The following is a 27,726-nucleotide window of genomic DNA, read 5'->3' as shown; positions in this document are numbered from 1 at the left end:
GACGCTGTTTGCGAGCGGGACAGAGGCCAGCTTCTCCTCTGCGTGGTGGTTGTCTGCGTGGAACCTGGAATGAGTCGCTTTTTTCATCTTCCTAAATGTTATTTGGTCAGTGTCTCCTCTGCGGGTTCAGCAACCTCAAGCAGACTGCCTTCCAGAAGCCTCCTTGTGTTTGGCAGGTTGGAAACGAGGAGAGCGTTTTCTCCAGGGACCGTGCTCTCACGGCGCGTGTGCTGACGGTGTCCTTTTTAACTTTTCAGTCTGTCACGGGGCAATAATTTGTAAAGCGATAAAAATGAGTTAGTAGGAGAACAAAATGGAAATTAAAAAGTACGTAAATACAAGCGCTCCTTTTTCAGTTCCTGGGTGCAGCAGACATCCGGTTTCCTGGTTGGGCTGATGTCTGTTTCAAGGCTTCCTCTCCCATCCTGTGGCTACCTCGTTGCCGATCAGCCCTAACTGTTGGGCTTGTGGATCGGGCAGTCTGGGGAGGCCAGACTTCTCACTGATACACGAGTTCCAGAAAGCTTGCTCTGTAAGACGCAGGGCAAGTCAGAAGTTATTAGAAGTGGTTCCAGCCACTGATTTTGTTTTGCTGTCCCTCCCTTTAGTGGGACGGTGGTTATTTTTGCTAAAGTGGAAAGGGAATATGGTGGTGCTGGTTTCTGTGCTTCCCAGCCCCTCTCCAGTGGGGGTGGGAAGAGAGCTTTTACACCCGGCAGCAAATAGGTCTAACCCAGAGGTTTTCTATCCCAGGATGTTGTGGCTTCTCGGGGACATTGGGCACTGTCTTGAGATGTTTTTTGGTTGTTACAACTTGGGTGGTGCCACTGGCATCCAGTGGAAGCCAGGGACGCTGTTGAACATCCTGCAAGGGAGGCACGGGACGGCTCCCCATGGCAGATGATGGTCTGGTCTGAACTGTCACCGATGCCAAGGGTGAGAAATCCTGGTAACTCGGCCTGCCACCCGCGCCGGCCTGGGAGCAGTGAGGGGAGAATGCCCACGAGAAGCATCTGCTGTGGGCACAAGCCAACAGTGGCTGCTCATGATGCCCGTGGACCTCCCCTGATCTTCAAAGCCCTGTCTTGTTCCAGCACTGCGGGTCTCCTCCTTGGGCACATTTATTGAGTGACTACTGTGTGCCAGGCCCTGTTCTCCGGGGGGGGGGGGGGGGCGCGGGGAGTGCAGTTTGGCTGTGGCCAGCAGCGTGGGAAGACGTGGAGGGAACCAGGTGAGGCCAGGCAGGCGAAGGCAAGGGCTGTGCACTGGGCAGGGTCCCTCACCGTGAATGCACGTGGGCCCTGGGTGCTGCCGACGGATGCATCGGCCTTGGGAGTAGCTCATCTTTCCTCTATTTTCTTTTTTTAATTTTTTTTTTTTAATTTTTTTAACGTTTATTTATTTTTGAGACAGAGACAGAGCATGAACGGGGGAGGGTCAAAGAGAAAGAGACACAGAATCTGAAACAGGCTCCAGGCTCCGAGCTGTCAGCACAGAGCCCGACGCGGGGCTCGAACTCACAGACTGCGAGATCATGACCTGAGTCGAAGTCGGCCGCTCAACCGACTGAGCCACCCAGGCGCCCCTTTTTTTAAATTTTTTTAATGTTGGTTTATTTTTGAGAGAGAGACAGACAGAGCATGAGTGGGGGTGGGGCAGAGAGAGAGGGAGACACAGAATCCGAAGCAGACTCCAGGCTCTGAGCTGTCAGAGCCTGACGCGGGGCTCAAACCCATGAACTGTGAGATCATGACCTGAGCCGAAGTCCGGCACTTAATCGACTGAGCCACCCAGGCACCCCTGTCTTTCCTCTATTTTAAAATTGCGCTTTGGGGTTAGATTTTATTAGAACAGAGTCCTTAGAGAGGCAGTGTGTGTGTGTGTGTGTGTGTGTGTGTGTGTGTGTGTGTGTGTATGCGTGCGTGTGCGTGTGTGTGCACGAGCGTAGGGAGTGAAGAGTGGGTGGGGCGAGCTAACCATGGTTAGCCAGGAATTTCTGAATTAAAAAAGAAAATTACGGGGGCGCCTCGGTGGCTTGGTCAGTTACGCGTCCGACTCTTGATTTCAGCGCAGGTCATGATCTCACGGTTCGCGGGGAGCCCTGCGTCCGGCTCTGTGCTGACAGCACGGAGCCTGCTTGGGATCCCCCCCTCTCCTCCCTCTCTCTCTCTCCCTCTGCCCCTCCCCTGCTTGTATGCTCTCTCTCAAAATAAATAAATAAAACTTAGAAAAAAAATTAAGAAAAAGAAAGCAAAATGACGCTCAGCGTGCCCAAGGGAGGTGGGACGCCAGACGACCGTTGCTTGTTTTCTAACAGTGCCTTCGGTCAGGTTCCCCAGGGACAGATGGAGCTAAGCGTGTGGATGGGTGCTGTATTTGGCAGGTGGTCCCGGGATTCATGTGTAGAGGGTGGCGGAGGGGAGAAGGGAAGGGGAGCGTGCGGGGAGAGGTTGCCGGTGTGGGCAGCGGTACACGAGCCCCCTGAGGGTCTCTGAGAGGATGCCCAACGGACTGGGGGTCCCAGGTGAAGGGCAAGGGCGCTGGGCTCCCCCTCCCCCCACCCCCACCCCTGCTCCTGCAGGTGTGTGCCCAAGGCTGCTCCAGAGTGGGCGAACTAATGGCTAACCTTTGGCATTTGTGGTCCTACAGCTGGTTAGAGCAGGCTTCCAGGCGGTCACAGGGGCCGCGCACTTGGGGCTTTGAGGGTCAGATACACGGAACTGTTGGCTCAGCACGGGGTTTGCTGCGGCCGCTGCAGCCCTCCCACTGGAGCTGTGGCTGGCACCGGTTAGGCCAATATCTGGGCAAGGAAAGAAGGAATACGGTTCCGTCACTGAATGTACTTGAGGGCATCATTTCGGCCTTTCACAAAGCAGTTTGGAAACGCTGCTTTAAAATCCTAACTTCCTAAAGCGCTCTAGAATCTAACTCACGGAAGCCTCTGTGAGTCAGTCCAGAGTGTGCTTCTCATTGAGACGCGTACTTTGAACTTTTTTCCAGAAGAGGAGGATGTGATGTGTGGGCACTGAGCAAGGGAGAATGCTTGGTGGGGGGGAGGGCAAAGGGAGATGATGTTTTGAGGTTAAAAACAACCACAAAACCTCCTTTGAAGGTCGAGTGCTCTGAACCCGAGACTTCAACACTTTTGCGTGCCAGGTGCCTTGCGATGTCTGAAGGCAGTGAAGCAAGGGGTACAGGACAGGGTCAGGTCCCAGACACCCTGACACTCTCGTGAAATCCACAAGCTTACTGAAGCCTAACGATTTATCATCCAGCTGTGCACGTATAGTGTATATAACACCAATTAAAAATTTTTTTCTTAACGTTTATTCAGTGTTGAGAGACAGAGCTCGAGCAGAGAAGGGGCAGAGAGAGAGGGAGACACAGATTCCAAAGCAGGCTCCAGGCTCTGAGCTTTTCAGTACAGGGCCTGACGCGGGGCTTGAACTCATGAACGGTGAGATCATGACCTGAGCTGAAGTCAGACTCTTAACCAACTGAGCCACCCGGGTGCCCCACCACCAATTCTTTTTTCTTTTCTTTTCTTTTTTTTTTTTTTTAAGTTTATTTATTTATTTTGAGGGGTGGGGGAGGCGGGCAAGCAGGGGAGGGGCAGAGAGAGAATCCCAAGCAGGCTCCGCGCTGCCAGTGCAGAGCCCGACGCGGAGCTCGAACCCACGCACCATGAGATCATGACCTGAGCCGAAGTTGGACCGTCAACCGACTGAGGCCCCCCCCCCCCCCCCCCCCCCCCCCCCAGGCACTCTGGTGTCTGATTCGTTGTAAGCAAACCAAGTGTGAGATAGTGAGCTAAGGGAGATACCGGAAAAGCGGCGTTCTGAGGTCTGGTTGTCTGAAATTTCATGGCAGTGTGCCTTCGAATGGCTGTTTTTGTTGGTTGGTTGGTTTTTTAATGTTGGGCACGCCGTCTTTTCGGTCTAGAAGCTCAGGATGTTCAGTTCTGAGGGATTTTCTAGTTAAAATGTCCGCTCTCTTTTTGGGGGGACCAAAAAGAGTTGCCCAGATGTTGAACTTCCGGTTCGGTCTCCTGTCCCCATCCCTTGGTCTTTGCTTCTATGGCAGATTCTCGGCTGCCACCTTCACTTTCACTTTCGAGAGCGCTTTCTTGTTCCTCTGAATGTTCCGTTTCATGCTTGTACTTTATTCTTGTTCCAAAACTGCATATCTGCTATTTCTCTGAGGAAATTACTTGCGATTTTTTTTTTTTTTTGGAAATTTTCTTCCCGCTTCCTGCCTTTTCTCTGCTGCCCCTGAATCCTGCCCTTAGGGGCCTGGTCTGGTCTGTGTCACACGCCACAGACTTTCTTTCCTCAGATGTCCGGGGATTAGTGGCTGACTGTTCATATTTAAAAGGCAAGTGTTGGGAGTGCCTGGCTCAGTCGGTAGAGCATGTGACTCACGGTCTCAGGGTTGGGAGTTCAAGCCCCACGCTGGGCATGCAGCCTACTTTAAAAAAGTAAATCACGTAGGGGCGCCTGGGGGGCTCAGTCGGTTGAGCGTCCAAATCGGGCTTAGGTCATGATCTCCTGGTTCGTGGGTTTGAGCCCCGTGTCAGGCTCTGTGCCGAGAGCTCAGGGCCTGGAGCCTGCTTCGGATTCTGTGTCTCCCTCTCTCTCTGCCCTTCCCCTGCTTGTGCTCTGTTTCTCTCTCTTTCTCTCTCTCTCTCTATCAAAAATAAAGATTAAAAAAAAAATTTTAAAAAAGTAAATCAATTAAAGGGAAGCGTTAAAAGACCAAGAGGAAGGCTGTGTGTGTGGACCGCGTATAGAGTGAGTTTTTGTTATTTACATGCGTGCCTAGGTTTTGAAACATGGTGGTGACAGTGACCCTGTTACCGGACCAGTGAGCGATACTTCCACTTGGGTGGTCAGATCAGAACACCTTCCCAATCCTCTCCTCTCTGGCCTGCGGCGGCCTGTGTGACTCAGCCCATAGCGGTGGACGGTGGGACATAAATTGGGGTCTCCTGGAGGATTTCTGGGAAGCTTCTCCTGATCGAAACAATGGATGTGGCTGGGATTATAATTTCTGCTCCTTCCTGCCATTGATGAAGGTGAAAGCCTGTCAACAGGTAGCCAGCGTCTGACCTTGAGAGACAGGTTTGGGGGGAGCAGCAGAGATCTGACGCTGGTTTTCTGTGAGGTGTTGATCTAATACCAGTTCTCTCTAGACACTTCTGGACGTGGAGAATAATCCCCACTTGTTTGAGCCGCTTGAAATCTGGTTTTTACTTGCAGCCAAAAATGTTCCAAATGTTGTGCCATCAGAAGTTTTTGGGAAAAAAATAGCTTACTAATTAAAAAAAGAAATACTTGAGAGGCCCCTGGGTGGCTCAGCGGGTTGTGTCCCGACTCTTGATTTCAGCTCAGGTCATGATCCCAGGGTTGTGGGATCAAGCCGTGCTTTGGGCTCCACGCCAAGCATGGAGCCTGCTTAAGATATTCTCTCTCCCTCCCTCCCTCCCTCCCTCCCTCCCTCTGCCCCTCTCACTTGCTTGTATGCTCTCTAAGGTAAAAATTAAAAAATTACTTAATGCAATTTGTCATTCTTCTTAACCTCTCCCAAGAAGAGGAGGACAAGTCTAAAAAAGTCTTCTCCTTAATGTCTTCATTGCTGCTATTGGCCAGACGCTTAGGACCACCAGGAGGAGTGAGAGGGCGAGCAGACTAAGGCCCATGGGCCAAATCTGCCTGTTTCTGTAAAGTTTTATTGGAATGCAGCCATATGGATGATGGTTATGTGTTGTAAGTCGTCTCACCCTACAGTGGCAGAGTTGAGATGAGCGGGCCTAGGTGGCCAGCTGGCTGGCGGTGGTTTTGCTCACACCGGCAGGTGGGAGCTCTCTGTGGTGGGCATGGGGGCGGGGGAGCTCCCGGCTCTCTGAGGAACCCACCGAATACCCCGCAGGATGAGGGTTGAGGGTGTAGACATCGGCCACCTCCAGGATGTACCAGTCGCGAAGTCAGGTGAACGTGTTCTTCCCTCAACCCCCCCCTTTCCTTTGGCTCCAGTCCTGGGGAGATCAGAGGCATTATTGTGAACCAGGTGGGGAAACAGAAGTAAATCCAGTCATGCCTCCCCTTCCCCAGGGTGGGTTTCTGAGCCTAAGGCGGGCCTACCATACTGGACGAGCTTGAGTTTTGTCCTTAGACAGGGCTCGGCCGATCATGCCCGAAAATGAATGAATTCCCACAAAGCTTTTGGAAGAATGCAGCCTTTGCCCAAGACTTCATTCAAGGATGGGGAAGAGCAAGTTTCAGAGTGTGTTTGAAGGCAGTCGTGTGACAACAACATTCTACCAAAATATGACGCCATCCTACAAAGGCTATGGAGGGGGGTTGGGAAATGTCTCAGAATTATGTACGCATTTGCCCTTTGGCTCACAAATTTGCTTCTGCGGGTTTACACAGGTTATGGGGGGAGGGCATGAAAAGCATCCCCCAAGGCTCTGGTGATGTCACCTGCAGCCGCAAACCGTTGGAGACAACCCGGATGTTTGTGGAAAGGCGACTCCCGGAGGGAAGCGTTGGTCTACACTGTGGGACGCGATGCAGCTGTGAGTGAGGACTGTCGTTCAAAACTTCAAGTGAGGAGGGGCTCCTGGGTGGCTCAGTCCGTTAAGACCCTTGATTTCGGCCCAGGTCGTGATCTCCCCGCTTCATGAGTTCGAGACCCACATCAGGCTCCGTGCTGGCAGTGCAAGGCTGCTTGGGATTCTCCCTCTCCCTCTGTCTCTGCCCCTCCCCTGCTTGTGCTCACTCTCTCTCTCTCTCAACATAAATAAATAAGCTAAACAACAACAACCACAACAAAACACCTTCAAGTCAGGAAAGCCAGATGGGGAAAAGAGGGTAGCATGCGTCTAGGAAAGCAGGTAGGCGTGTGTAGGCGCCTGTCTCCCCTCCCCCCACCCCCCCTCGGTGGTGCGGGACAGAGGCCCCGAGAGCGCTGCCTTTGTTCCGTCACCTGTTCTCTGCTGACAGCCCGCAGAACATTCTGCAGGCTCCAGCACATTATCCGTCTGGTATGTTGGAAAGATCAAGACCTCTCAAGATAAAGTTACGTGCTTTCACTTCCCAGAAAGCCACCGTTGCAGACTGGCTGGCTTTTATTGTGATTACAGGGTGACTGGCAGTGGTTTGCTACTTAGCAGATACTGACAAAAAATAATAAGCAATTAAAACAGGTCCCTTTAAGGTGATATTTTCACACCGCATTAGAAACGGCTTTTTCGTAAGAAACTCCTAAGGAGAGAAGTCTCCTGAAGATGGTATCTTTACTTATTTTAATTTAATTTTTTAGAGAGAGTGGGAACATGAACAGGGGAGAAGGGGAGGGAAAGAGAGAAACCCAAGCAGACTCCATGCTGTGTGTGGAGCCTGATGTGGGGCTCAGTCGCATGACCCTGGGATCATGACCTGAGCCAAAATCAAGAGTCAGACGCTTGACTGACTGAGCCACTCAGGCACACCCCCAAAGATGATCTCTTTAAATGTTTCCATCATTGTTTAACTTCTGCCACCGGAAATGGTATGTTTGCTATGTGCATAAACACTTTTGAACCCTTGGAGACCATTTATTACCTGTGTAGAAATCTTCCAAAGAATTTTAATTACTTAAGGAAACAAAAAACAAAAAACCAACCACCTAGAGAGAAGTAGCGCCTTCTGGTTAGTTTGCTAGAACTACTGATTGACATTAGGGAAGGTGAAAGTTTAGGATTCATCATCCCCATTTCACAGATGAGGAACCTGAGGCATAGCTGGTGGGCGAGCAGAGCCAGGATTTGAAAACAGCTGGTCTGGGCCCCGATCTTGTGCCCTGAACCACTGCTAAACTCGCTCTTAGCATGTAAGTCCTAGATGTATACATGCATGGGGCTGAGTACTCAAAACTCTTTTTCTTTTTTAAAAAACTGTTTCTAATGTTTATTTTTGAGAGAGACAGAGAGGGACTGAGTGCAAGCGGGGGAGGGGCAGAGAGAGAGGGAGACACAGAATCGGAAGCAGGCTCCAGGCTCTGAGCCGTCAGCACAGAGCCCGACGCGGGGCTCGAACTCACGGACCGCGAGATCGTGACCTGAGCTGAAGTCGGACCCTCAACCGACTGAGCCACCCAGGCGCCCCAAGAATATTTTTCTTGATGGACTAACTTCTCCACCAATTTTCAGAGTCACTAGTCTGTGAGAATTCGGGTGCCCTGTAAGGGGGGGTGGGGCTGGTTCGATACAAGAGAAACTGCTCATCGATGAGCTGAGTTCGTGGGTGTCTTGGAATAGCTTAGACGCCCAGGAAAGAGGCATTCGTTGGTTCATCCGCCAGCCTGTTCGGACGCCCGGCCTTCTGGAAGATGTGCGGGCTGCCTTGTTTAATAAGCGCCTCTCCCGGAGCAGCCCCAGGATAGCGCCGGGCGGTCGGAAGCTTTATCTAAACCATAAATATCAACTCCCAGCAGCGATGGCCGGGCAGAGCCTGCGTGTGGTGTCTCCCCTTTCCCATCGGCGGGTGTCACTTACGCCCGCCTGAGTTGTGGCGCTGTCCGCTTTTTTACGGGCAACCGCAGAAGTCAGGGTGCGGCTTGGATTTGCTTGACTTTTCCCACCTGCGTAGGTGGGGAGGCGTGTGGGCACCCCCCCCCCCCAGCCTGCTGGCTCCCCTCCGTCCTCCCTCTGGTTCTCACTCCTGCCCGCCTCCCTGCCTCCTTCTGGTGGATGCTGCTGGAAAGGGGAGGAGGGGGAGGAGGCCGGCTAGGAGCAAGGTGCTAGGGACGCCTGTGCGGGTGGCATCTGATCTGGGTGACTGAGTGCACATGGCACCACACGGGGGGCCCCAAGGAGGAGCTGGTTTTCCTGGGACGCGGTCTGGGGGCCAGCTTCTATGAATTGCACCGCTCAGGCTCCCTTTTCCCTTGGCTTGGGATGAGGGGTGAGAGAAGCTGGTGTGGAAATCCCACCCCCTCTCCCCTCCGGGTTCAGGGTGGCTGGGCTTCCCTCCAGCACGGCGACTGTCGAGCCCTGACCTCTTCCAGGACCCGGCCCACCCTGCCCCTCCTCCCTGGGCCGCAGGCCCCTGGACACCTGGCTCTGTGATCCTACCCCTTCCCACACCCCTGCCGACAGCCCCTCCCCCCCACCCCCCCTCCCCCCTCCACATCCCAGCAGACAGCCTCTCCCCCACCACCCCTGCAGACAGCACCCCTCCACCCCTGCGGACACCCCCCCACATCCCTGCAGACAGCCCTTCCCACCTCCACACCCCTGTGGGCAGCCCCTCCCCCCTCCATACCCCTGCAGACAGCCCCTCCCTACCCCCCCACACCCCAGCAGACAGCCCCTCCCCCCCACTCCTACAGACAGCCCCCACCCCCTGCGCACACCCCCCCCCACATCCCTGCAGACAGCCCCTCCCACCTCCCCACTCCTGTGGACAACCCCTCCCTACCCCCTACACCCCAGCAGATAGCCCTCCCCAGCCACTTCTGCTGACAGCCTCCCCTCCCCCTGTGGACAACCCCCCACATCCCTGCAGACAGCCCCTCCCATCTTGATACCCTGTGGACGGCCCCTCCCCCCTCCATACCCCTGTGGACAGTCTCTCCCTACCCCCCACACCCCTGCAGACAGCCTCCTCTTGTGAACCCTGAGTAGAATCCCCTCTCCTGCTCTGTGTGCTCAGCTTCCTGCAGCTGGTGAGGGGGACACGCGAAGCACTTTGCTTACTGCGTGAGTCTGTCCAAATCTTTGGAACTCGAGGGGCGCCTGGCTGGCTCAGTCGGTAGAGTGTGCAACCCTCGATCTCAGGGTTGTGAGTTCAAACCCCACTTTGGTCGTGGAGCCTACTTCAAAAAAAAAAAAAAAAGGAACAACAAAAGGCAAATCTTTGGAACTTTAAAATCAGGCACCGCGTGCCTCAGTTGGTCTCTGGCAAGTGTCCTGAGCTGCAGAAGCTCCGGGAAGCAGAGAAGACAAGGGTCATCCCATCTGTCCTTCCCGTCTTACTCTGGGTTTGGATGTCTGTGCATGCTTGCGCATGGGGACTTGGACTGAAACCGTGTGATCTTCGGGCCGTTGTCCCAGCGCTGTGTGGGCCTGGCCTCTGTTAGGGCTGCATTCTGTGTCTCCCCTGCGTGCCCCCCCTAAACCCAGTACCTCCGAATGTGACTGTATTTGGAGGTAGGGCCTTTGAGAGGTGCCTGCATAAAAGAGGCTGTCAGGCCCTAGTTCTTTGCCCCTTGATCTTCTGAGAGGTGAGGGCGCCGGTGGCAGGGTGCACGGGCACAGAGGACCAGCCACCTGGAGAGGCAGCAGGAAGGTGGCCATCCACGCACCCAGGAGAGAGGAGGCCGCAGAGGAAACCGGTCCCGCTGACTCCTTGACCTTGGACTTCCAGCCTCCAGAGCTATGAGGAGATGAACTTCTGTTAAGACACTAGTCTGAGCCAACTGACGCGCCCTGCCTCCGTCCCAGCGCAGGATGGGGTCCTAGCGCACGTGGCCGTCCGGAGGTCTCCCCGCTTTTCCCACACTGCCCTTGGTCACCGGGCAAGGAAGGAGGACGGGGGGCGGGCCTTCCCTGATAGAAATGTTCTTTTGCTGTGATATCCCATCAGGCTTTATTTTCTGGACCATAAAAAACAGGTCTGGGGCACCTGGTGGTTCCATCGGTTAAACATCGACTCTCATTCTTGGCTCAGGTCATGATCTTGTGGTTCGAGAGTTCGAGCCCCACATGGGGCTCTGTGCTGATGGTGCAGAGCCAGCCTGGGATTCTTTGTCTCCTTTTCTCTGCTCCTCCCCTGCTGGTGTTCTCTCTTTCTCCCTCAAAATAACAAATAAAAAACCCCAGCTCTTATTAAGTCTTTTATTCTTCAATCAGTGAATGCTAAGATAGCACGCTGCAGGTCAAACGACTGTGTTCTTACCGCACTAATGGCAGATTTAAGAGAAACATTTTTTGAGAGAGAGGAGGGTGCAGGTGAGTGAGGGTCAGAGAGAGAGAGAGAGAGGAAGAATCCCCCGATGGGCAGAGAGAGAGGGAAGGAGATATTTGGTCTCACCCAGGGCACAAGCTCACCACTCGTGGGGCAAGGGCTCACCCATGCGGGCTCGAACTCACAAACTGAGATTACAACCTGAGCCAAAGTCAGATGCTAATGACTGAGCCGCCCCTGGCGCCCAGGAGAAGCACATTTAATAGAGTTAAGCTTATTTATTTTTCGCGAATCAAGACACATCCACTTGGGAGAAATTGTGACATTCAGGTGCATCAGAAAATTATGGCTTCTTTTATGGCCAGTGACCCGGGGGCCGGGGCCAGCCAGCCACCTGCCTTTCTGAGCAGTTGAAACCAGAAGGACTGGAATGTTTTGTACGAGGCCTGGCACTTAAGCGTATGAGGCTTTCAGCTTGGACTCTTACCGTCTCGCCTGTCTCGCAGCTCATTGATCTCAAACCTGGCAGAGGCATCCTCCGGGGAGAGGAGATTTAAGACAGAACGGCCGGTGCGAACGTCCACTTTGTGCGGGAGCTGCGAGGTGTGCCTGGGTGCCGGGTAGGAGCTGTGGGCCACGGCCGCGGGCTCCCGTGTAAATCAGAGCAGGAGATCGGGAGGTGGCATGCTTTTCCCAAGTGTGTGTTCACACTCGTCTCTGAGGCCTAGCCATTCTGACAGCGGAGGAGAAACAGTGTGTCAGTTTCTGCAATCGCAAGCATGTAATCCATATTCTCCCGGCATCCTTTAGGCCTGTTGTTAGTGATTAACGCCAAAAGTTGATTGTTTGGTTTTTTTTAAGTTTATTTCTTCATTTTTGAGGGAGAGAGCGTGAGCAGGGAAAAGGGGCAGAGAGAGAGGGAGAGAGTCCCAAGCAGGCCCCACACTGTCAGCCCGGAGCCCGACGCGGGACTCGAACCCACGACACCGTGACCTCACGCCATGAGCTGAAACCCAGAGTCCGACCCTTAACCGGCTGAGCCACCCAGGCGCCCCTAAAAGTTGATTGTTTTAAAACCTGCGGGGGATGCTGACAGTTCCGTGCTCCGCACAGGACAGCGTGCTTGGGAGTGTGCGGGTCTTTATCAGGCACAAATCCGGTCTTGGGCTGATGTTGGCTTTCATGTGGTTTTTAATGTCGTAAGGAATAGTGAAATCACGTAAGACGACTTTGACTGTGAATTGTTTGCGCAGGCGTTTGTGATAAGTGGGCGGGGGGACTGTCATCCAGTGTTGTGTGTATCGTGGCACGGATGTGCGGTGGACGCGGATCGTAGTCGAGAGTCAGGTGCTCTTTACTGAAGTATAGTTAACACAGTGTTACGTTAGGTTCCGGCGTGCCGTAGAGTGATGCAGCCATTTGGTACGTCACTCAGGGCCCATGATGATGAGTGTCCTCTGCATCCTTCCTGTATTAAAGAGAAGGAACACTTCAGGGGCGCCTGGGGGGGCCCAGTTGGTTAAGCGTCCGACTTCGGCTCAGGTCGTGATCTCGCGGTCCGTGGGTTCGAGCCCCGCGTCGGGCTTCGGGCTGACGGCTCGGAGCCCGGAGCCCACTTCGGATCCTGTGTCTCCCTCTCTCTCTGCCCCCCACCCCACTCGTGCACTGTCTCCTAAAAATAAATAAGCATTCAAAGAATGGTATGGATTCCAAGTTCTGTTCTCTGGGTTGGAGATTATATACAGTGGTTCCTGGGATGATTCCAGTGGACAAAACGATGACCCCTTAGATTCAGTTCTTCTGTTTTTATGTTTCTCAATAAAATGCAGCCTGGTGTCCGAGTTTGGTTAACTGGTAAGGCAGTTACTCTAACTCACTTGTCACAAAGCACACTCAGCAGATATTTGATGCGCATCGACACATGTCAATGGTCATGTGACCCCCCCCCCCCCGGGAGGTGCGCGCCCCCCCCCCCCCCCCCCCCCGGCACGGAGGGTACAGCAGTGAGCCACAGCCACAGTACATCTGGTGTTACATTTAGGGAGAAGAGACCGATCCAGTAAATACGCTGCTACTTGGAAGGTGGATTGAAACGCAGACAAAGGCATGCTGGGCGTGGGGGGGTGTTCTTGGGTGCTGCGGGGTGGTCAGGGGAGGGGTCTTCAATGAGGCAGCCCTGGAGCAGAGGCCTGAAGACCGAGAGAGTGAGGTATGTGGGGAAGGGTGTTCCAGGCGGAGGGAACAGCCAGGACAAAGGCCCTGAGGAGGATGTGTGCTTGCGTGTTGGAGGTGCCCCCAGGAGGCCCCATGTGGAGCACGCCGGTGTGTCAGTAAGAGGAGAGGTGGCTGGCAGCTACGTGGTCAAGAAGGTAAAATTAGGAGATTAGTCTTGGAAATGCTAAATTGAGATCCCTTCAGTGGCAGCTGAATATGCACGTGGGGTTCCACAAGAGTGTCACCGTGAGAGCAGCCTTGTGAAGCCGTGAGATTAGACGTGGTCTCCCGCGGCGTGAGCCTGGATGCAGAGGTGAGGTCCGAGGACGGGCCCTGAGACACCCCAGAACTTGGAGGCTGGGGAGGTGAGGAGGAATAGTCTGGGGGCCCGAGGAGGAGCAGTAGGGGGATGGGAGGGGAAGAGGAAAGTGGTCGTGTCGGGGGGTGGGGGGAAGGTGGGGACTCAGGAAAGGTCCAAATGCCCTGATGGCCAAGGGGCGGGAGGTCTAGTGGTTGGTCTTGGCGTGTGATGTGGGTAAGAGCTGTCCCCAGTGGTTCAAGAGAGAAGGAAGCAGAGGGCTTTGAAGCCGTGAATAAGTACAGTTACCTCTTTCTTTGAAATGTTTTAAGTTTATTTATTTTTGAGAGAGACAGAGAGGAGGGGAGGAACAGAGAGAGAGAATCCCAAGCAGGCTCCGCGCCATCAGCACAGAGCCCCACGTGGGGCTTGAACCCACGAACCCTGAGATCGTGACCTGAGCCAAAACCAAGAGTCCTACGCTTACCCCACTGAGCCCCCCAGGCGCCCCAAGCACAGTCACCTCTTGCAAGGGGTTTCCCTACAGGTGCACAGGGGCCACGGTTGTAGGAAGCTCTCAGGCGAAGACAGTTGTGGGTTGTTGCGTTTGTCCAGATGGGAAATGGAACAGCCAGTTTGTAAGCAGGTGGGAGCGATCCTGGGGGGATGTGCTGACGATGTGGAAGAGAGTCTGGGGCATCAGTGCTGTGCCATCCTGAGTGGGTGGTGGTGGCTGTTGGGAGGGGTGGGTGGGAGTTGGGAGGGGTGGGTGGGATCTGTCTCTACCTTTGCTGCATCAAGGGCATTTAGATGTCATACAGAAGGGTTCTCTCACACATATGTCGGAGATCTTGCCGAGGTTAGTATGTTGCATTCTTTTTTAGCCAAGTCTTAGTTTTTCCTGCCTCTAGAATGTTCTGGAAGATTTGTGTGCGGCTGTTCTGTACCCTAATTAGGGAAATATCTGTATTTCACTGGCGTGGAGACAAAAGAGGGAGGCATCTGTCACTTCTCTTTTGGGTTAGCATTCTTTCAAAATATCTGGACACCGTAAAAATGTGGAGATCAATGGAGATTTAATGTCTTTCCTGAGAGGAATTTACTTGGAAGGGCTTTAAAAAATCTTTTTAGCGGAGAATGATCTCTTTGATCGCCATATGCCTATTAAAACACTTTTTTCCCCTCGTGGGTTTCACAAGAAAAGACCATCAAAGCCTTTTACAAATCACATAGAAGTAGCCTGTTTCTTAAATGGCTGGCCTGAAATTAGCAAAGGCCAGCAAACCCAAAACAATGGCCTTTCTGGGTGACACCTTCCCGGTTTGGGCCCATCAGACAGCAGTGCAAAGACATGGTGCAAAACGGACTTAATGCTTTCGATTTTGAGAAGGTGTCGTTGCAGAGGCTCGGTCCCGTTCCACGGTAAGCTGAGTACGAGGATTCTTACCCAGCCCCTCATCACGTAGAAGCATCAGTGTCGCTAGATGGCTTTCGTGCCTTTGCGACGCTTAGGGTTTAAGTCACACTGTCTGCTTCCAAAGCACTTCCATGATCGTATTGAACGTGTATTTTCATAAAACTGTGTGAGGCTAACCTGGCAAGTCCGTTTGGCCAGTGAGGGTTTTTTGTGTTTTTTTTGGATCTTTATATTTATTGCTTTTTGTTTCAATTTTATTTTTTTTATTTTTTAAAAATTTACATCCAAGTTAGTTAGCATCTAGTGCAACAATGATTTCAGGAGTAGATTCCTTAGTGCCCCTCCCCCATCTAGCCTATCCCCCCTCCCACAACCCCTCTAGTAACCCTCCGTTTGTTCTCCATATTTAGGAGTCTCTTCTGTTTTGTCTCCCTCCCTGTTTTCGTATTATTTTTGTTTCCCTTCCCTTATGTTCATCTGTTTTGTCTCTTAAAGTCCTCATATGAGTGAAGTCATATGATTTTTGTCTTTCTCTAATTTCGCTTAGCATAATACCCTCCAGTTCCATCCACGTAGTTGCAAATGGCAAGATTTTATTCTTTTGGATTGCCGAGTAATACTCTATTGAATATATATACCACATCTTCTTTATCCATTCACCCATCGATGGACATTTGGGCTCTTTCCATCCTTTGGCTATTGTCGATAGTGCTGCTATAAACACGGGGGGTGCATGTATCCCTTCGAAACAGCACACCTGTATCCTGTGGATAAATGCCTAGTCGTGCAATTGCTGGGTCGTAGGGTAGTTCTATTTTTAGTTTTTTGAGGAACCTCCGTACTGTTTCCCAGAGTGGCTGCACCAGCTTGCATTCCCATGGCCGGTGAGTTTTAACTCGAGTTCAGCGCTGTTTATTCACAGTACAGTAACAGGTTGTGTAGTCGGCATTTCACGTCCCTAGTCTCATTCTTTTGTGTTTCACACACTTAACATTGACTACAGTACCTTTGACAAACAGCATCATAAAACAGAGGGAGTTATTTTTCTTAAGTGTGTTGTGTAGCAGGGGAAAGGACTTAGACATTAAACTTTTAATTCATTGGACAAACCTCAAGTAATTAATCTCTGATTGTGTGTGCTTCATTCATTTCCCGTCCTACAGTTGATTCAGCAGAGACTGAAGGCCATCATAAAAGAGAAAGCTGTTTTTAAAAGACAATTTTTTTTAATGTTTGTTTATTTTTGAGAGTGAGGGAGACAGAGCATGAGTGGGGGAGGGGCAGAGAGAGAGAGGGAGACACAGAATCGGAAGCAGGCTCCAGGCTCCGAGCTGTCAGCACAGAGCCCGATGCGGGGCTCGAACTCACGAACCATGAGACAGTGACCTGAACTAAAGTGGGACACTCAACCAATACCCAATCTTCTTTGTCACCGTGGCCCCGGGCACATGGTAGCTGCTCACTAAATATTTATCGGAAAAAATAATCTTCCCCAAAGACTTGAAACAGAATTTCGAAGAGATATTTGCACACCCGTGTTCTCAGCAGCCTTAGCGCCATAACCAACAGGTGCAAGCAGCGTGGGTGTCTGTTGGCGGACGAGTGATAACCACAATGTGATATATCCATACGGTGGATTATTATTCGGCCCTGAAAAGGAAGGGCATTCTGGACATTCTCACACCGGTTACAGCATGGATGAACCTCGGGGACATGATGCTGAGCGAAACCTGACAGACACAGAGAAAAACTGTGGGATCCCACTAGAGAGTCAGAGTCCCAGCGTCGGCAGGTAGGGTGGTGGGGGCTGGAGGAGGGAATGAGGCGTTAGTGTTTCCAGCGGACAGAGTTTCAATTTGGGGAAGATGAGTAAGTTCTGGAGGTGGACGGCGGGGGGTGGCTGTTACAACGGTGGGAATGGACGTAACAGCGCTGACCTGCAGACTCCAGAATGGTTAAGAGGGCAAACGTTATGTGTATTTCACCACGATTAAGAACATGACTCTTACTGTCTAGAATAATGGCCAAAAGTAGCCGTTTTATAATAACGGTAACTTGACGGTCTTGCCCGTTGCTGCAGTAAAAGTGTAAACGCTTTGTCTTTCTTCCTAACGTTGAGTAAAAACTGGCAGTACTTGAACGTGGGGACCTGGGTGAAGTTAATCCCGTGTCTCTTTTCGGAAAGTTTAGATCTGAAATGGCTTCTCAATTGCGGTTACCAACTCTTGAGCACAAGGGAGCATTTAGTGAAACTCCGGAAATATCTTGAGAGTTAAGACGTCATACCTTTGATGAGAGTCTGCTTAAACTCCTTCAGAAAATGTGCAGAAAGGGCTGATTTTAAGCTAAAACGATGTCTCCTAAGATCCCTGGAAACCTATAACGGATTTTGGGGACTGAGCGGTTAGTTGTCTCTTTGGGAAGGAAGAGGCTATCTTGCCTTCTGGAAGTAGAAGTTTCCCTCCCTCCACAGTCACCCGAATATGGGACATACCTGCTTTTGAGCTTTTTATTTATTTTGTTTAATGATTTTCTTTAAAAAAAATTTTTTTAATGTGTATTTTTGAGAGAGAGAGTGAGTGGGGAAGGGAGCAGAGAGAGAGGGAGACACAGAATCTGAAGCAGGCTCCAGCTCTGAGCTGTCGGCACAGAGCCTGATGCGCGGCGTGAACCCACGAACAGTGAGGTCATAACCTGAGCCAAAGTCACTGAAGCAGCCACTGCTTTTGAACTTTTTAATAGTGCTTTCTTTAAAAAGCGCCATTTAGCATGAATTTTCTTCTCCATGACAAAGAGAATCATTATTATCATTGGCCTCAGTAAACAAGGTCTAGCCTTGTAACTCTGACACATGACTGCTTAAATATCCGCCTTCCTCTGTCAGTGTAATTGCATCCTGACTACAGGTAGCTTACATAAGCCCAGAGGCCAAGGGAGACTCCAGCCTGGGAGGTGTCCAGGGCTGTGACATCTCCATAGAAGAGAGGCCTCCACCTCCCCAGCCCCCTCCCCAGTTTACCTACAAGAGGGAGGGGCCGGGCAAGCAAATGGAATCATCCAGGCCACCTGTCACGGAATATCCCTTTGCAAACAAGCAAGCGTTGTGGCTTCCAACTGCTCTTCCAGAAGCTTGGTCGATGTGAGGCTGCTTATGGCAGTGCCCTCAGGAGTCTGTGCTTGACTTCTGTGTCCAAGGGGCAGAGAACCAGACTCCCGGACTGTTTTGATTCTTGAAGATGTAGCCAACAGCCCACCCTTCTTCGGGCTTGACACCGGCTACGGTGAGCCCAGTGACACATGGGCTCCTGATCCTGGCCCTGGCGCTGCTGGTCACCGGTCAGGGCAGCCCTGCGTGCCTGACCACTCCCAGGACTTGGCGTGTCGATGTTGTCTCCAGTCTCTGCCGCCTAAAGCACAGGCGGAGGCCTAGAACACCACGTTCGTAGGTGAGGCTGAGAGCAAGAGCCGGAAACCCACAGACACAGCTTCCTCAGGGCTTGGAGGTGGGTTTAGAGGGTTCTGTTGCCTCTTTCCAAGTGCGCTCTGAGGCCGTTGCTACTCACAATGAAAACTGTCCTTGGACCCGGGAGGCTGATGCCCTGTCCGGGCTGCCGGGGGCTGAGCCTTAGGCCAACTCTGCCCGGAGGAAGCCCAGCCTTGTGGGGTGTACAGGGGCACACCCAGTGTGCAGGGGGAGACCCAGGCTCCAAATGTCCTTCCTTGTCTGAATTCTGTGGGCAACAGCTAGACTTAGGCGCACAGATTTCGAAGGCTGAAACTATTCCCTCCCGTTTTACAGATGAGCAAACTCAGGGCCAAAGTGGACTGTCCCCGGGGCGCCTGGCTGGTTCAGCTGGAATTGCTTCCGACTCTTGATCTCAGGCTCGTGAATTGGAGCCCCACGTCGGGTGTAGCGATTACTTAACTGCATAGAACTTAAAAGTGACTGTACAGCCAGCTAGTGGCCAAGTGGAGACCAGATCTCACCGCTTCACTGCGGGGGCCTCTGTCCCTGGCCTTTGACGCTTGGGGAGGCATCTGGCTCTGTCTGCTTTGGGAGACAGGCCCAGGCCTCTGCTTTGGAGACTCCCCATTTACGAACCAGGCTTAGGTACCTACTGAGGTTCTGTTCAGAGGGAAGCCCTTGGAGAAGTGCTCCTGGAGCACGTGTCCAGCCGAGAGGGCCGGTGTGGGCTGGGCTCCGAGGAGCAGGCTCTGAGCAGAGTGTAGCTGCGGGGCGTTCATGGTAGTGCTCTTAGGATCCACGAGGGGCCGAGGAAGCAGGAGTGGGCAGAGGGTCCGATGAAGCCCAAAGGTGGCCTCAACTGCCCCGCCCTGGGGCACTCAGGCACTAGGAGGGCCCTGCAGAGCCCTCCCGAGTTGGGCGGACGTGGCCAGGCCTTTGTTATCCAGTGTCACTCGTCATTATCTGTGGCTGTCCCCAGGAAGGGCGTGACCTTGGGGGAAGAGGCCAGGTGACCTCTCGCAGCCGGGCAGTGGGGAATCCGGGCAGCGCCCGCACGCTCTACCGCCATTGCGTCTTCCACGGGGGACAAAAGGGTATTTGAGACCCTAGGTGCTTAGAGGGTTCTTTTGCCTTGTGGGGGCGGGGCCAGGTCACGTGGACTTCCCATCAGCGGGGAAAGCCCATCTCTCTGCCGCCCTCCTGCGCTCCCGGGGGCTGGCTGGGAGAAGCGTGTGCAAGAACTCAGAGCTTCAGAGCTGTGCAGGCTGTTCACCAGGATCTTGTTCACTAACATCACCTTTGCTGGTTAGCCTTGAGGTGCGAAGGGCGGTCAGGCTGCTGAGGGTGGGGCGCGGGCCCGGCGGGTCCTGCCACAGTCCCCCCTCCCCCGTCACCCATCACCCAACTGTGAGTTCCACTCCGCGGTGGCCCCAGAGGGTAAGGACGGCCACTAGAGGCGCCGTGGGAGAGAAACCAGGAGCCCAGTGGAACCCCCGAAGCCCTGAGGGCATCAGACCCTAGGAAAACCCATCCGGTGGGCGGAAATTAACTGGCTCCAGCTCTGAGTACAGACGGCACCACTCATTCATTGACTCAGCAAACCTTTATTGAGCTCTGTGCTCAGGGCTAGTGCATCCAAGCCGCTGGAGTGACCCAAGGAGGCAGAGGAAGCGGAACAGCTTGAGGAAAGGTCCGGCGCATGGAACATACGGGACACAGAGACTCGTGGAAATGGAGGCAGAGGGAAGAGGAAAGGAGGTGGAGGGTCCCAGTCCCCCAGGGGACCGAGTGTGGAAGAAGGACTGGTGGAGTGAAGCGGCCTCGCTGGCCCTGGGGTTTAGAGTCTGAGCCGAGTGTGGGTGCTCCTGGCGCCCGGGCCACCACCCGGTGTTTCGGCACATGGCCACGTTCACGTGGGCACCGCCTGCTACAGGGGAGTGGCCGCAGTGCCCCCCCCCGGGGAGGGCTGCTGGGGACCCCGTGCCAGTTCTGGCGCTGATACACCGTGATGCAAGTCAGCCCGCAGACGAGGGCGGACAGAGTCGCTCCAACCCCTTTGAGAAGTTAAAACATCCCGGTGAGCAGGGCACAATTCTGGGCGCACCACACATGAACGATCTCAGGTGCCCCTCAGAACAGCAGCCTTTAGCCTTCCGCTTCACGGGTGGATGAGGACGCCAACGCCCGGAGAGGGTGTGTCATTTACCTGAGCTCCCACAGCCAGCCAGTAGGAGGCTAAGCCGGCGCCCCAATCCAGGCGTCACAGACCCTGAAGCCACTGTATTGTCATGCTGCTCTGCTTTAGAGAAGGTGCAGAGCGTATCCTGGGACCGTATCCTGGGACCATTGGCGGAAAATGAACCTGAAGCCAGCAGCCTATGAATGGACACCATTAAGGGCCCGGGCTCTGGATGTGTGATGAAATCTCCCCCACCCTTCGCCTCTCCAGTCTTGTTACCGGGGCGGGGGTTGTGTCTGGAAAGTTTCAAAACTCAGGGACCCTCCCTCCCTGCGGTAAAACCACCCCGGGGATGGGTTTTCACTGCAGAGGGAGCCACAACTCCTGTGTCCGGAAGGAGATCAGCCGTGTCTGATCTGGGGTTCACTCCGGTTCTTAAGACAGGGACCCCCGCATCAACCCTCCCGCACCCCAGATCCCGCGCTCCTAACCTCCACCTGTACGGCCGGAATTAACCTGCCAAGCCCTGAGCACCCTGTGGAAAACCTTCACTGCTGTTTTTTTTTTTGTTTCTTTTTTCCTCCAAAAGGAGCTGAGGAATCCATGTGGCCCTTGACGTGTGTTTTTCTAGTAGGAGCCTCGTTGCAGCAGTGAAAGCCCAAGCGTGCGTGAGCGCGGAGCCTGAATAAATCGTATAATCAAGCTCCTCTTAGCTGAGTTCGGTAACATCTGTTTGTGTTAAGTGGAGCCCTTTGAAAGTGATTCCCCCCCCCCACCCCGTTCTTTATAAAACAACCTTAATTTTAGATTGTGGAGAAATGGCGCGTGGCAATTATTTTTGCTTTCTTCAACAAGATGTGTTTAAGTAAATGAGATTCATCTCCAGAACCGAAGCGGAGAAAGAACCTGGTTAACAAGATCAGCGCCTATAATCACGCGTAATAACTGTGGGCAAACAGCCCGCGTAGCTGGGCCGGAAAATGCCGCTGCTTGCGGGTTCTGCTTGCCGGCCGACTTCAGCAGATGGGCGGCTAATGTAATTGGGGATCGTTGTGTTCAATGAGCCATTATTTAAACGATCTGCTCATTTTCCTATCTATTAACCTGCTGAAAAAGAGACAGTGATATCTGAGAGATCTCCAGCTGCTAATCGCTAACTGGACGCGTCACCCAGTTCTTTCCTTTAACGCGATGTTTTGCCCTCCTGCAGTGACGAGCAAATGACTTTCTGCAAGGTGATTGCCCCATGCATCAGCAGAAGATTAAGGAGGGACAGACAGTGGGAGACACGCACAGTCTGGATGTAGGTTTCGGCGGGTGGTAGAACGGTCAGGTGGGTCATCGTCTTGGAGGGCTCTTCGCTTTCCTGACCACACTTGGCTTTCGTTCCGTTCAGGGTCTCTGAGTTTAAGCATATTTGGTCTCTGGGGCACATAAGGCAAGGTTTGCCGGAGTCACCCTTCTCGCGTTTCTCCCTGCCCTGAGACACTGGTGGGGGCAAGGCAGTGAGGCAGGGAGGAGCCCGTGACTGCAGGGAACAGCTGGGTCTGGGGCAGCCCGGACTTCTGGGAGGCGGCAGAGCGCGCTGTCCAGCTGTCCAGGTGAGGAGCCGGCAGGTGGAGGTCTCAGGCCATCCGATGCTGTGTTCACTTCCTGGCACTTCATGTCGCCCTGGATGCTTGAAGGGTCTTTGCTGCTGCAGCTAGAGAATGTACTGGAAGCTCCAGTAAATACCAGGGCACATGGGTGGGCACCAGAACCTCTGCTGTTGTCTTAATTCCTTTAAAAATGTTTTAATGTTTATTTATTTTTGAGAGAGAGTGCGAGCAGGGGAGGGGCAGAGAGAGAGGGAGACACAGAATCCGAAGCAGGCTCCAGGCCCCGAGCTGTCAGCCCAGAGCCCGTCGCGGGGCTCGAACCCATGAACCGTGATATCTATGACCTGAGCCGAAGTCAGATGCTGAACCGACTGAGCCACCCAGGTGCCCCCATCATCTTGATTCTAACATTGGTTATCCTTGGATATTTAAGAGGTAAACGTGTGGTTATTTTGTAGAGCACCTGGGACATGAAGTGAGCCCACCCTAGCCATTTCTAGAAAACCTAGATACTTTGCGCACACATATCAGGAGTTTGATCTCCATCTCCCTCCAGCTTCTTGGCAGGTGCACCTTCTCCCAGGTGTGTTCTTACCCCTACAGGTCAGCTGATTAGCAGATGCCTGAGGTAGTCATTGTGGGGAATGACAAAAGGAGGCAGGAAAATCTGTTTTGCCCTCAAGCAACTTTCAAGCTCTTTGAAAGAAAAGCTACTTGGAGAAAAGGAAGGCCAGTAAAGACCCAGACAGCCCGGACTCCTGTTGTCGTCGCACCAACACACAATGAGGAAAATAAAACCCCACAGCAGGTGCCATTTTAAAAATGAGTGAGCTTTGTCTAGGCAGTCCATGGTGTGAGGATAAAGTCCTGACTGTCCCCAAGGACACTCCTAAAGGGAATGTCCTGAAGAACCCGTTAGATTCAAACTGCTCTGGAACCAGTCCTTGGCCAGAGGTCCCTTGGGATGTCCTGGAGTTTGTGGTGGTGGCACCGAGGACTGACCTCAGTCTTCCCGCCTCCTGCAGAGAGTTGCATGTGTGATTGGCACAAGCAGGTATTGCTGGCTCACTGAGAGTCTGCACCAGGGAGCAGCGAGGCACAGGCAGCGAGGTGGAGTCCTGCCCAGATGCAGGCTTGTGAGAGGTGGGGCCCCCTGGATCCGGGGCTCTGTCACCGCTCAGCAAAGTGGCTCAGAAGCACATTGTCGTGAAGACACTGGCCGTTCACATTTCGAAACCTGTCCAGTCCTCACCCACCAGTGTGCCGAATGGTGTCCTTGCTTCAGGATTATTTTGTAGAATGGCATCGCGCAGGTTTAGCTGGGGCTGCTGGGCTTGGAGAATATCGTTGAAGAAGTACACGCCAAAGGGGAAAGTGTTTGCTTTAGGGGTAGTAGGAGTCTCCTACGTCTGTCTTCTCTCTCATCTTCTAGAATAGACGGTCTCAGATCTTTTGCCTTCTTGATATTTTGTGTATTATTGGTGGGTGTGCAATACAGACTTGTCTTATAAATGAATAAACAAGTTTCTTTTGCCCAGAATATGCAGCAACTTGTTCACGGCTTTCCAGCGGCCAAGATGCCCTGGGCGCTGTCCAAGGTACTGGGGCCGAAGCGGCGAATCCCACCCAGACCCTGCTCCCCTGCAGGGTGCCCCGTGCTGGGATGTCCCCTGGAGAAGACCGTGGGGCGCCGTCCAGTGTGGAAATGGTGCACCAGGGGCTGGGGACACAGAATTCCTAGGAACAACGTGTACGGCGTTTCCAAGAGCACAGAGGAGGGAAGTATCTGCAGGGGGGATGAGAAAGGAGGGCTGTGGTGGGAAAACTAGGAATGTTTCTGGAGCTTCCGGGGGCACTGGTCAGTAGTTGCCTGTGCTGCTTACACGCTTGTAATCGAGACGGAAGTTTAGCTCAGTGATGCCTGGCCGTGCTGGGAGGCACAGGGCAGTGGCTCCAGGGAGTGTTTGGAGTTTTTATTGCTTTTACGGAGTGACAAAAAATTTGTCCTGTTAATTCCTGCAGTTCTGGACCTTTTTTTTTTTTTTTTTTAAATGTTAATCTATCTGCATCTTCAACGTCCCTTGATGGGGCTGAGCGTCCTGGGGTTTAGACCATCATGGGTGTGTGGACTTGAACCCAAGGAGGCAGAAAATGCTTTTGGAAGTTCAGGATGAAGGATGCCGCAGAAGGCAGTGTGAATGCGTGAAGTGAGGCTCAGAAACCGGTACCCTGAGCCTCGGAGGTTCAGCTTGTTGCAGAGCAGAGGCACGGGGCAGGTGGCACTACCTTTTTTCCCTTGTGGCTTGGATTCCTCCCAAAAGGGGAGCTCTGGCGGGACGTCAGCACACACGACGTCTGTCTCCAGCATCGTCGCACAGAAAAAAGTGTCGGCTTGCTGCTGTGCAGAGACGTTACTTGCAACACAAACCCACGGTGGTTTCCCTGGACATCCGTCCCTTGCCTGACTTTGGACTGCCTCATTTATTGGGGTGATTTCTCTCCTCAGATCCTTTGCTCCAGGAACGACTGAGGTGGCCGGCTTTGCCGAGCCATGACTCGAATTGAGTTTTCTTGCAAGCTGAGCCCTGCTGAACTCGCTGGGAAAGAGAGGGTCGTACCAGATGCCTGGACGGTTAGGAGTCGGCTGCGTAAAAGAATGGAGTCTGTATTCTGGTGCAGCTTTCTCTGCTTTCGTGTCCCCCTGCCTCTGCAAAACGGGGCTTTGTTTGTTGGGGTAGACGTAAGCGCAGGGGTGTGTGAAAGTTCTGGTAAGATGCGGAGGCTGTTGGGGGGTGGATGTCTACCCAGAAATTCTCCTAGGCGATTGTGCCTCTGACCACGCTTGTTGTGAAAAAGCACTCGGTGTGGAGGTGGGATGCCCCCGGGCAGCCGGCCTTTCCTGCTGGGTGGCTGGGTGCGTGGAGACCCGGAAGCGCTCGTAAAGGTGGCACGCTTTTCCTGACCGACCATGAGTGTGGGCAGGGAGGATGCTCATGTTCAGGATTCTAGAGTTTTCTCGTCTGTGATTTAATGACAGATGAAGTATTCCTCACTGTTGTGAAATTGTTTTTTGTTGTTTTGTTTTATTTTTCGGGTGATTGATAGGTCTTGCCACACTTTCTTCTTTTATTTATTTGAGAGGGCGCGAGAGCATGAGCACGGGAGGGGCAGAGAGAGAGGCCGAGAGAGAATCCAAGCAGGGTCCGCGCTGTCAGCGCACAGCCCGAGGTGGGGCTCGAACCCGTGAACCACGAGATCATGATCTGAGCTGAAATCAAGAGTCGGATGCTTCACTGACCGAGCCACCCAGGCGCCCCTCACTCTCTGTTTTTAAAGGTGTCGAATTCCCCGATTGGCCTCATGAAGGAGTCCTGGGGTTTTACCCTTCTCCTTTGTTTCTCTGCTGCTTTCCTCCAAGCAACTTGAGAAGCTCTTCTTGTCCTCCGGAACCATTTAAATCTGGAAGCGGGATCCCGTGTGTTGCACGGCTGAGCGTGTGTCCGCTTGGACCCAGTGTCTGCTGCTGGGACAAAAGCCTTGGTGCTTGACAGGTTGCATTTTGGCAGTTCGTTCCCAGGATGGGTAAAGGTGCCATCCTTTGCTGTTTTCACGTTGGCCATATGTGATACTGCGACTTACTAGAAGAAATCTATGTTTGATCTTGGTCCAGTTCCTGGCAGAGCTCCTGAAACCCGAGGAGCTCCCCCAGGGATAGGACTGCTATTCAGAGCAAGCCCCCGTCCGCCCACACCTGAGTGACGTTAATGAGCTTGCTCTTGGGACGGGGAACCAACCTGGGAGGAGAGTTGGAGTTCAGGCTCGCCTCGGGAGGGCAGACGGGCTGGAGGTTGACCCAGTCATCAGCGGCCGACGATTTCAGCAGCCATCCTGAGTGTGAGGCCTCCATGAAAACGTAAACTACAGGATCAAAATGGAAATGGGACATGGGAAGCCATAGGATTAGGAAAAATGTATTGAGTTGGACGTATGTGGGATGGGTTCCTGTCTTAAAAGAACTGATTTTGAGGGGATTGCTTTTACGTTTATTTATTTATTATTTTTATTTTATTTTTTTAATTTTTTTTACGTTTATTTTTGAGAGAGAGAGAGAGAGAGCACGAGCATGAGTGGGGGAGGGGCAGAGAGAGAGAGGGAGACAGAATCGGAAGCAGGCTCCAGGCTCCGAGCTGTCCGCACAGGAGCCTGGAGATCATGACCTGAGCCGGAGTCGGACGCTTAACTGACTGAGCCACCCAGGTGCCCCAATGTGAAGGGACTTTTTAAAAACCTGCACAGAGATTCTGATAAGCCTGCTTTGAGGATCATGTTGTGTTGAGTCACTGACACTGAGAGTGGGAGCGGAGAGCTCTGCCCTGTAGGAATATCCGGCCCTCCCGGCTGACCTGCGCACGAACTCCTCCCCCGGGCGCACCTGCCCTGACTGCTGGAGGCACGCGAGGTCTCTGCAGCTCCTTTCCGGTCCAGCCCAAGTACACGCAGACTTGGCGACAGCCTCGGGGCTGTTGGGCATCGCTTGCGTGAACGGGGAACCAGATGATTTTTATTCAAACTGCAGGCTGTCTGACATCTCCTCTCTGTAGGGGAGTGAGATTTTGCACCTTTTCCAGCGACTCCGTGTTAGTAGATGCAGACGAAGGGCAGAATTCACTTCCTGAAGTTAAGGCGTATCGCGTGATTTTTATCATCTCTTTATTCAGTACGTTTTAGAGTCACGTCAGGCCTCAGGCCCCAGATCTGCCCGCCATTCCGCCAAGTGTCATGGATGGGATCTTCAGTGCTGGGAAGGGCACCCTCTGAGGTCACAGAATTGGCTCTTGTTTGGGAAAACGTGGGCAGGGCATTCGCTGTGCCCACGGCCCCAGGGCAGGTGCTCCCAGGACGGGTTGTTACTCCCGGCCATTTCCACAGCCTCCTGCAGGGGAAGGCCAGGGCACTTCGATCGGCGAAGCGGGAGCCAGGATTGCTGTCTGCCTGGCAGCCTAAAACAGGGCCTCCGCGGAGCCTGCCCACAGCACGTTCAGGCGCCCCAACTGTACCTTGTTTATTTTTTCCCGAATCTGTATTGTCTTTCAAAGGAAAAGTTGGTGTCTTTGATTTTTTTTTTTTAACCTTTGAGAATCATTTAGCTGTTCACTCAACACATATTTGAGCGTCTACTCTGTGTCTGGCCCCGTTCCGGGCACGGGGACAGAGCAGCGAACAAAATAGCACATATCCCTGCCTGAGAGCTCACACGCTAATGGGGTGAAGGGGAAATGGGCAGCTCCTAGAGCCAGGAAGTGGGTAGGTGGGTTAAAATAACGTGTTTGGAGTAAGACGGCGTGGGTTCAGACCCGGCCCTGCCACGCACACACCCGTGTGTGACCAGGTTGGTCAGCCCCTCTGCACCTGCTTGCCCTATCTGTGAATAAGGGTGTCAACGCTGCCCTCAGAAGGCCCTTGTGAGGGTTCAACATGTTAGTGTCTATGCAGCACTGTAAGGAGTCCCTGGCACATAGTAGGTGCTGAGTCCTTGGCACATAGTAGGTGCTGCTAGATGCCTGCCATTGCTGTTGTTACCCCAGGAGGGCATGAGCGTCATGGG

At 53.1% G+C, this 27,726-nt stretch overlaps 1 protein-coding gene across 10 annotated transcripts in view; it reads left to right on the top strand.

The window, feature by feature from the left end:
* BACE2 (beta-secretase 2) overlaps positions 1-27,726 on the top strand; it is an 89,668-nt gene that overhangs the window by 8,824 nt on the left and 53,118 nt on the right. Inside the window, exons 1-3 of one of the 10 annotated variants that reach the window (XM_042955024.1) lie at positions 21,165-21,245; positions 21,734-21,826; positions 23,660-23,719. The exons of 6 other annotated variants lie outside the window; for them this stretch is intronic. In XM_042955024.1, the coding sequence (XP_042810958.1) occupies positions 21,770-21,826; positions 23,660-23,719 (117 nt within the window). In that variant the 5' untranslated portion in view covers positions 21,165-21,245; positions 21,734-21,769. Of the gene's footprint in view, positions 1-6,460; positions 6,578-21,164; positions 21,246-21,733; positions 21,827-23,659; positions 23,720-27,726 lie in introns of those variants that run through there. 3 more of the 10 variants (XM_042955025.1, XM_042955031.1, XM_042955028.1) reach the window with 3 other exon arrangements.

Source organism: Panthera leo, chromosome C2 (assembly GCF_018350215.1).
Source record: "Panthera leo isolate Ple1 chromosome C2, P.leo_Ple1_pat1.1, whole genome shotgun sequence".
Lineage (NCBI taxonomy): Eukaryota > Metazoa > Chordata > Mammalia > Carnivora > Felidae > Panthera > Panthera leo.
The sequence above is the reverse complement of the archived record's forward strand: the minus strand, read 5'-3'. Positions and strand labels throughout refer to the sequence as shown.